This window comes from Triticum urartu, chromosome 3A (genome assembly GCF_056163025.1).
Source record: "Triticum urartu cultivar PI428250 chromosome 3A, HENAU_Tu73, whole genome shotgun sequence".
Lineage (NCBI taxonomy): Eukaryota > Viridiplantae > Streptophyta > Magnoliopsida > Poales > Poaceae > Triticum > Triticum urartu.
The window spans coordinates 661264722-661274960 of NC_141875.1; the positions used below are offsets into that span (position 1 = coordinate 661264722).

The 10239-nt window shown below is 48.6% G+C and overlaps 1 protein-coding gene across 1 annotated transcript; it reads right to left on the reverse strand.

Moving 5' to 3' along the window:
- Positions 1-4133: 4133 nt before the first annotated feature.
- On the reverse strand, positions 4134-8722 carry UBC27 (ubiquitin-conjugating enzyme 27). Its single transcript, XM_048709850.2, has 5 exons — positions 8397-8722; positions 7554-7602; positions 6967-7126; positions 4523-4612; positions 4134-4438 (listed from the first exon to the last, which is right to left on the reverse strand). Exons 1-5 carry the CDS (start codon positions 8578-8580, stop codon positions 4331-4333), a joined length of 591 nt encoding a protein of 196 aa, XP_048565807.2. The 5' UTR covers positions 8581-8722; the 3' UTR covers positions 4134-4330.
- Between the last annotated feature and the right edge of the window lie 1517 nt (positions 8723-10239).

The window sequence follows — 10239 nt, forward strand, 5'->3', positions numbered from 1 at the left end:
GCGGCCTAGGGTTGAGGAGGCGCGGTGGCGATTACAGGGAAATGCGGCAGCGGCGGCGCAGGGCGGAAGCGATGAGAATCATAGGGTAAACTAATACCATGTAGAAAGGTGTAGGATGCAACTCATTGTATTCCATGGAGCAGGTTATAATATATACACAGGATGTCTTGCGTGACAAGGAAACTAATTCTATCATATCTCTAGAAGTCAGCTATACAAGGCTAGAGAAGATAGGAATAGCAACACAAGATATGTCACGTTCAACATCACGGGATCAACAACGTTAATTAATCTCCAATCAAAAACCTCCACCTAATCACGGTCTGTTGAATCCGTCGAAACCATCCCATATGTGTAGCATTACTCCGAGTGATTACCGTGGTATCAGCTCCTTCCTCTTTGACATGCGATACAATTTCACTTCTCCTCAATAGTTAGGACACAAGTTGATAGTACGTGCAGATCTGGTGAGGATGCCATGGTTGCCATGGCACCCCCTCCCAACATGCAAATTTTGTTTTACTATGTCTAATTAGGCAGGCTAACATGTGTGTAATAGAAGTGCTCAAATGCAAAAGTGTTAAGCTTGCCACCCCTATGATGAAATTCTACATTTGTCACTGGCTGAGTGTGCGGGTCGAACCGATCGATTGACATAGTTGCTTCTTGAGTTTTTGTTCGGATCCGGCATGTGGTGGCCTCTAGGCAGCTGGTTCTGCATCGAGGATCAGAGGCGGAACCATGAATGGACCATGCATAGGCCGTCCTTATTAGCGAAGGATTTCTGGGCCAAGGCCCAGGGCCTGGCGCTGCCACTGTTGAGGATGGCAACCAAACACCTTCGATGCAGACAGTGGCAAAGCCAAGAGTTTAAAGTTGTGATATCAATTTACAACTGTGATGTCAAATATAAATGTATTTATATAATTTTTTGGATGATTTCAAGTACATATATGTTGTTTTAGCAAAATCCTATGCAGCCTCTCGCGCCGCCATTAGGTGCAGACACCTGCATGCATGATTTCTTTTTATTTCATATGTAATAATCAATTTGTTGTAGCTGTTAAAACATTTTGCCGCCTTTTCGTTTGTCTTTGTAATAGTTTGCTTGCATCTGTAGTTGGCGTAGAGGCCAGGGGTGATAAAGTTACCATTTGCCCCCGCCAAAAATAGATAAAGCTAGGTAGCTTCATCACGGGTCGTGGCAAGGCCAACTGCCCTCTGGAAAACTAGTCATACACGTACCAATACACGTAAGGTTTTGACTAGAGTGATGCCATTGATCGATTCATATATGTACAGGACCGCGGCCTAACCAACCACCATGGAAATGCCTGGCTAAAAGCTAGCACGGCCCTACACGAGTGCATACGGTAATGGCAACGGCAACGACTACACCACCAAAAGTCTCGCTTCACCGGGACACCAAAATATGGTTGATGCCAGCCAAATGATCGAGCTAGGTGGATGTCACCTTCATCATGGCAACGAGCAATTCATGGATCACTATCTTGCTAGGCTAGCTATTCATGCATCGATCACTATTTCTAGGTAGGCTGTGGACATCCCGATGGCATCCATGCGTTAGGGTTTAGGCCATCTGCAAAAGCATGACCTCGGGTTGAAATGAACTCTACTCGCATGTAAGGGAGAGGAGAGGAAGTGCACCTCTAGGGTGGTATATGGCCGCGTATTTGGAAATTTTATATGGTCATACTTTCTTTCAACACAGTATAGACGCAGACGCTCATATACATGCACATGCACTTACCCCTATAAACGCACGTACACTCTATCCTATGAGCACCTTCAAGAGACTGAGCCAGCGCATACTCTTAAAATTGACAAAGTCACCACAGACGTCTTCGTAGTCGACGAGAACGTCTACTCTCACTAAACCGACATCATCGAAGGGCCTGAAATAAATCCAAAAAAATGTGACCATTAATGGCAAGTCTAAGACTTGAACTCTGATGGGTTGGTTTGACCACAAAGAACCTAACCATATACGGTCATATTTGTATGCCGTTGTATTTCATATCGATTATCTCGACTCAAGAGACAACTTGTTTTTTTTAACACAGTACAGCTGCAAGCACTCATACATACGTGCATACGCTTATCCCTATGAACGCACACATGCACACCCTACCCCTATGAGCATCTTTGAGAGACTGAGCCGGCTTATCATCTTGAGATTTACGAAGTCATTGTAGGCGCCTCGTCGTCAATGGGAACGTCTTCTTACACTAAAAGCGCATCGCCGGAAATCCTGAAATAAATCCAGAAATAATGCGAGCACCAGGACTTGCCCCTAGTGGACTGGGGATACCACTGTCCCTCTAACCATCCAACCACAACCACAGGTTGGTTCGCAAAGAGACTACTTGTTGGACCAACGAACAAAACTGAGGAAGCGACTATATGTCAGGTGACTGGATAAAAAAAATTCGGGTCACTTTGCCATCCCCCATCCCTCTCCGGCCAGGTCCTGGCTCGGCCTCGCCGGCGATGCCGCGACCACCCTCAGGGCAGGTTTCGCGTGAAGATTTGACTGGCACCCGAATCATTTCAGGCGGCCGTCGAATAGCGAGGGAGCGGATCTTAATCACCACTAACTCCAACTTTGCTATGAACTTTCCCGTAAAGAAACAAAAAACTTTGCTATGAACTTACCATAAGGAATCTGCGACGGTCACCAAAATCGACCTGCTTTTTCCCAACAACAACGGAATTCGGCAGACTTTTTGGTCGGGAGCAGGTGAGTCCGGCGACTTTCCCATGCAAACAAAACAAACAAAAATCAAGGCCCGTTGATGGCCCTGCTTTCGGCTTCGGGGGTCAAACACGGGAGAGACGGTCTTAAAAACCCTGACGAGGACGGGAGTTGGACTGGACGCTCGATCGTACCAGCACCAGCACCGTACCACCAAAGCTGTTCAACACGGCTTGGCCTGGCATGGCGCAGGTGTGAATGAAGCGAAGGTGGTGCGTGACTGCTACTTCGCTAGTGCTCCATCCCTTTTCCTTTTGCCCGTTCCAATCGGCCGTTCGCGTGTGGTTGCCGTTAGGCGTCCCGCACTCACCGACGGATAACCTCGAGGCAGATATTATCGTTGTCTTCTCAGCAGGTGTCAATCGTTCGTTGCTGTGAAGAAACTCTCGTCTGTTTTCAGGTAGAAAGGGGGCGATGAGCTGTGGATATACCACCAGTGGTGAGGTGGCCGATTATTTAGGTTTTCAGTTTTTGAGCCGACAGCTAGGTGACTGACGATTTTTTTTTTGCGTGTGTTGAACGGTTCTTGGCGCCAGGAGTACGTAGAAAGCTGAGCGTACGATGCATTTGACCAAAGAGCTCCTTGTTTCTTGGTGCAGGAACACGATGGATTTGCAGGTGCTACCTCCCCTGTTGTTATCGCAGACAAAGCGGATGGAGGTCACGCAAGTGTCGATGATAATGATGGCTCAATCATTGCCGTGCAATCTAGTTAACGGGCAGCCAACCGAGGCATCATTTTGGTATCATTGCAGTGTCTTAATCGCCGAGCTGAAAACCCCCCGGTGCCTTTGATTCAGATGAGTCTGCTCTGATCTTTGTGTGTTCGGCTGCACTCGTCAGTGTAGGATGCGGTGCTCTGAGCCCAGCCATTTCCTGTAGGTGCAACACTGATGCTCCGGCGCGCAGACACGACGCGACCATTCCGTCAGTTGAGTGGTTTTCAGTCAGCAGAGCAGCAAGAAGGAAACGAGCTGCATGGAAAAGAGGCTCGAAAGCATAATCTCGTTGGACACACAAGGTTTGCAGGACACAGAAACAACAAGCCAGTGGTCCGGCAGGTAAAAGGGATGCGCACATCATCGAGTAGTTTTCAGTTAAATAGGCTTCATGCCAAAGAAGCGTCAAGAGTGCACACTGAACCAAGAAACTCGTGTCACAATCACCGGACACACAGGCTTTCCAGGACACAGGAACAGCCAAGATCACAACTCTACCTGATATATGACCCATCACGTCCGGATTCATCAGGTTATTTGCCAAACAGACGCTTTGAATCAGACGCAAATGGGGCGAAATCCGACATGACCCTGCTACTAATTCAGGGTCATGGTTGACAGGGGAGGAACCATGAGAATGAGAAGATAAGGTAGACAATCTGTCTAGTTATGATAGGCACTCTTCAGTTCAGTCCCATGGTTCAGTCCACTATATATATATATATATCGCTCCTATAGGCCAAACCGGAATGGCATAACAGGAGCATTAGCTAGGATCGTTGTTCCGTAATGAATGGGCAAGCAATTTACACTTCTTATAGGCCACATAGGGCCTTCAGCCAGAGCAGAGCTTCTCGAGAGCCATGTTCTCGTCGCCGTTCACACTCATCAGGGCGCTTCTCACCATATCCTCGGGGAAGCCCATCTCGACCAGCTTCTGCACCTGCACTCGCACAGACAGGATATTGCTAAGGTTCATCCAAATAGATAGCTCTCCAGTACATGATATACAGCTGGATAACCGTACCTTTTCTTCCATGCCGGTGGAGTCACTCTTTGCAAATGCCTCGGTCCAATAGTGAGCAGTACTGACAAATGTGGCCTTGTCACGCAGATACTGCAAACATAAATGCAAAGAAAAATAATTAGTGGAATGCAACAGCGAGTCTGATAACCTGACATTCAAGACCACTGTCTCGAAATCCATAAGCATTTCCAGGTCTGCTCTGTTCATGAATACCTATCATAGCGAAACGTCAGGCCTTATTATGCTTGTGCACTGTATCAGTTGAATGACAGTACCAAACAACAGAAAGGGCCCACTCAGGTCTTAGGCCAGCCATGGAGCATAGCTAATTGTGGACCTGCCTAGACCGACTAACCAAGTAATATGGTCACTTCTAGACTATGAACCTGCCTAGACTGACTAAACAAGTACTTATCCAGTAAAGAGAGAGGTCCAATTACAACCCTGAACTTGCGCCACTTGGTTTAAGAATCAACACTAAACTACAAAACCAATCAAAAACAAACCCTGAACTAACGACCAGGTTCAGAAATCAACCCTGCACTCAATTTTTTACCAGATGAAGCACTTTGATCGCATCGACCGGTGTCTGGGCAGTGCCACGTCAGCAAGGTGAGATGAGTCGTTGAGTTAGGGAAAGCAGCTGGCTCGTGTCTCTCTCTTTCCCTTGTGCCCGAGTTTATCCCCACAGAGCCACGGCCGCCCCTGACCCGTCCACCGCCGCACCGCGCCTCGAGCCTGAACCCCTCCCCATCACATCCTCTCATGTCCACGCGCCCGAGCCCAAGCTGTCTCCTGTCCATGCGCCCGACGCCGCCCTTGACAACCAAGACTCGTTTGCCGGACTCTTGGATCGTAGTGACGCGGTAAGCTCTTCTCCTCTGCCCCGCTCCGCTTGCATGGGCATGGACGCGGGCACCGGAGGCGAGCTTGGCGTTGTCATGGCGGCATGCTGGTGGAGCATGAGCAGCACGGCGAAGAAGGACCAGTAGGCATCTGCGAACTCGTCTTCCTCGGCTCCCACGAAATCACGGCGGGAATCGGGGCAGCACGGAGGAAGCGAGAGCTGGTCTCCCGCATCTAGCCTGACGGTGCTGCCTGCTGCCGCTACTCTCCCGCATCTAGCCTGACGGTGCTGCCTGCTGCCGCTACTCTCCCGCATCTGGACAACGCCACGGCTTGCTGCTGCTGTTGATCCCACGCCGCGCTGCGGCACTACACCACCGGCACGTGCCTCTTCTTTGCTTCGGCCCGACACCCACGGTTGGAATTGATGGGAGGGGCAGCCGACTGCGTGTCCGTGACATGCTTTGGACAGTAGCAGCAACAGAGCTTCTCAGGCAGCATGATGGACACGACAGTGGTGACCGGGCCCACGCCGGCGGCACGCGGGGACGATGGTGGCTACCGGATCCACGTCAGCTGCAAGCAGGGGAGGTGCTGGCTCCGGCGACTGTTCAAGCTCAAGCTCGTAGACGCGGTGGAGATGCGTCACCGCCGTCGGACCGAGTGAGGACAGCCCCGGTGGCGGCTGCTGTGGGGGAGGGCTTGGGCTCAGGGGGGGGGGGGGGGGGAGAGAGAGAGATGCCGCCCTACTTGCTGACATGGCACTGCCAAGTCAACGGTCAACGCGGTCAAAACCGCCTCAGGTGTGGTCAAAACCGAGTGCAGGGTTGATTCCTGAACCTGGTCGTTAGTTCAGGGTGTGTTTCGACCAGTTTTGTAATTTAGGGTTGATTCTTAAACCGAGTTCAGGGTTGTAATGTGGACTTCTCTCATCCAGCAAACACGGTACACTAAAAAATAAAGCACCCAGCTGAGTTTGTTGCTTATATGCCCAACCAATCTTAACTTTTACTCGCTAAGGACACCATGTGGAATTCTTTTATTAGCACTGGATGGCATTACCGACCTGGTTAGGTTAGTAAACAATCTGGTAAAACATTGCATCTTACTGAAGAGCTGATTGGAAGACATATTCTAAACTTTAAGTGTACTATCAATTACATGACATACACAGAGTAGAAAGCGCTGAGTGCTGAAAAGATTGCTAACTAACCAGAACTACCGTACACCATACCGTGTCATCTAGCACCAAGTATACATAGAGCACGCAGCATAGCCGGTATTAAATGCCCATAAACCTTAAAACCCAACCACAATGGTGACCACGGCTGTGTATTGATTGACATGTACGGACAACCAAAATTGCCACAGGAATAGGGGTGTTAAATGCTCAGTAGCCCAGGCAAAACATACGAACAATAACAAGAACACAACTGAACTCCTGGAGAAAGAAATGCCTGAGTCAATGACTCAATGGTTAGAAGATCGCCCGAGGAATAGAAAATCTCAGTTTGTTTTCTCTCCAATGCACAGTAGCCCCCGGGCATAAGTTGTGTGTTAAAAACATGGAACTATAAAAAGTAAAGATTGAGTTAGACCTGTTGTGCAACAACAGCATCCTGAGGATCATCAGGGGCAGGAGCAGAAAGAAGAGCTTGAAGGGATAGCAATGCTGTCTTCAAGGTAAGGGCTGGGCTCCACTGATCTTTCAGTATGTCCAAGCAAATTGCTCCATTTTGGCTGCTAATATTCGGGTGCCTTCAACATAGGTTGAGCACAAATCAGAGTTGTAGATAGGGTGACTTGTACTTGCCAGTCAGGAAGCAGCAGTTGACTCATTGCAAATACAAGAACATTGGATAGATATCACATATATTTGAAGATTGGGAGACTCGCCCCCATTTGAAGAGTAAATTCATAACAATACCTTAAGACTATGCCAACATTGAAACAGCAGATTTTCTGCTTGTTGCATTAATTTGATTAACAATGTCCTACTGGTAATGACCATATTTGGTTAAACAGCAACAAATATAAGAACTTGGAAAACCATATCAAATATTTGCAATTGTTGGCTCAGAGTAATGCATTCCTACAGACAAGGAACATTCAGATCCTCCTTCACCAAGGCATACAAAAGGAGGTGAATACAAACAAATCACAGGGAGAAGGATAGCTTGCGTACCATACTTTGGTGATGAACTGCATCTTAGGAGGCTCAAAGGGGTAGCCACCTGCCAATCAAAGACCACAGGGCAGTCAGTTAGACAATAGCAGCATTTTCCACAGCTCCTGCTTTGGCTGCTGGTTATTACTCCCTCCGTTCCGAAATAGATGACTCAACTTTGTACAAAGTTAGTACAAAGTTGAGTCATCTATTTTAGAACGGAGGGAGTAGCTTATAGTGGGGCAATTTGATGATTTGCCACCCCTTACTTCCCCCTTCCACAATTTGCCACCCATTGTCTCAATGACGGGCAGGCCCGGGCCCGGGCCCCACCTGTCATTCTCAGGGGGGGGGGGGGGCAAATTATGAAGGGGGAGGTAAGGGGTGGCAAATTATAAAATTTGCCCTTATAGTGATGTACAGTTCTGTAACAAGCAACAAAGATCAGTTTTTTATGAGAAAATGGACACAGATGATTCTTTTTGGTCCAACAGCATGGTGTTCGGCTAGCAATCCGTGGCCTACGATCCGGGATGTTTACATGGTGCTGCTCAACGCCACAATCTCTTCACATTACAAAAACACAACCTGAATCGCATGTATACATCTAACCTGAAGATGCAAATCTGTCGGCGCAAACAATCCGGAAGAGCTACCGCGGTCACGGACGCCTGCCCAAACAGATCCTAATCTGGAAGATCGATCGAGGGAGGGCGCGCACAAAACCCTAGCCTGATCCGCACGAATCGCGCCGCGCAGCATCCCAATCTAGCAGAATCCCGGAGCGGAATCGCGGGCCGGAGGCGGGATCCCCCAGGCCAGGCGTACACGGAGAGGAGGGAGAGGGGGAGATGGCGAGACCTGGCAGGCGGATGTCGATGCGGAAGGTGCCGCCCTCGTAGGGGCTGTCGCGGGGCCCGGCGATGGTGCCGGTGAGGTGGGTGATGCTGGAGCCGCCGTCGTGGAGCGCGATGGAGACGCCGGAGATGTCCGAGTCCCGGTTGCACTCCGTCAGCTCCTTCTGCACGCGCGACACGTCCACCATCTTCTCCGGCGAGGCCCCTCCCTCCCCTCTCGCTCGCTGTCCCTGGAGGCGGCCGGCGGTGGCGCGGTGGTGGTGGTGGCGGTGGAAATAGGTGGGATGCGAGAGGAAGGGGGAAGAGAAGGGCGGCGGAGCTGTATGTAGTACTGCTTCTTAATTATAAAGGGGAAATAATTATGCTGATTAGTTAATCACCCAATAATCATCATCATCTGCTAATTAATCCGTCTGACTGGATTGGCTTTGGCTTTGTGTTTTCCTTTCTTTCCTCCGGACATTGAGGCCTCGGTTGCCACGCCAACATTCTCGTTGCCTTGAGCCCAAATCGAATTAGTTCAAAATTTTCACTGAAATTTTTGGACTAATTTTGCAAAAAAGAACCCAAAGTCTCGTCGAGTTCTTGGGTGGTTTCCATTTTATGAGGAGGATTAATTCTTGGTTTTTTGTAATCAAACTTGGCCGTCGTGTAATTTTCAGCGACACAAGAAAGGAATCCTACAAAGTGACGTGGTGGTATGGAATCTGCTTTTAGATGGTTTTCTTTCCTTCGTTGACGTTGTTGGCCAATTGAGCAGTTTATCCTTCTTTCGATAGAGACGGATGGAGCATAAGATATTAGGGGTTTCACGTGATTGCGATGTCTGTTGAAAAGAAAAGAAAAACATATTTCTAACTTCTTTCTTTGAACACAGTATAGACGAAGACGCTTATAATTTCGAAAGATCGAGCCCGCACATCATTCTGAGATTGACAGAGTCGCCACAGACGCCTCCTTCCACTGAACACACATCGTCGGAAGGGCTAAAATAAATCCATGAAAATGCGAGCACCAGCGTCAAGTCTCGGAAAAAAAATCTCTGTAACTTGAACCCTGGTGGGCCAGGGATACTGTCGTCCCCCTAACCATCCAATCACAGGTTGATTCGCAACATATTGCTAAATTTATAACTAGACGTAGATAGGAACACATATTTTTATATTTTAGTAAAATGGTAATAATTTCCGGTATCACCTGCTGCAACTTAAATTTCTAGGTAGAGATCTTTTGCGGAAGAAAGTACCACCACAATGAAAGGACTCCAATTCATATTTGACGTTCGATCTGGGAGGGGCAGGAGAGAATGTGGAGAGTATCGTGTGATACCGGGCCAACGGTGCTCGCGTGATACGAGCTTTCGGGTCGTTGGATCTGAGATCCAACGACATTTAAGGAGCTGTTGTAGCTACTGTACTTGTGTGCATTTTTTGACTTCTCGAGGACTTTTTTGCAAAACTGTTCATCATCTCACAGGAGCCTTTGGATCTGAGATCCAACATGCGTGCTCGCACGGGAGTACCAGATATTTCCCCGAAGCGAACAAGTAGTTCGCTATGAGGAATCCTCTAGTGCAAACGAAAACGTTCGATAGGAATCAGTGGCGGAGCTAGGAGGAAAAAGCTAGATGGGCCGGCCAAGAGGAGAATACAAGAGAAAGTTAAATTCTGAACCATACTTATTCAGCAGGCGTAGTTGAGGAGTACTAGCGCTTGCTTTAACTAACCTACCCTCTCGCTTAGGGTTTTCGTCTCTGGCGGCGATCTCATCGCCGCCTAGATTTATCTTCCTTCTACCGCCTGCTGATCCCGTCGCTGACGTCTCTCCTCTCCGGCTTGAGGCAGAAA

Coding starts and splice junctions, on each gene's coding strand:
- UBC27 (XM_048709850.2), bottom strand. CDS start 8,580: ATGGTGGACGTGTCGCGCGTGCAGAAGGAGCTGACGGAGTGCAACCGG. Junction 4,613..6,966: donor ATGCTGTTGTTGCACAACAG/GTCTAACTCAAT, acceptor TTATGTTTGCAG/TATCTGCGTGACAAGGCCAC. Junction 4,439..4,522: donor CCACCGGCATGGAAGAAAAG/GTACGGTTATCC, acceptor GTGCGAGTGCAG/GTGCAGAAGCTGGTCGAGAT.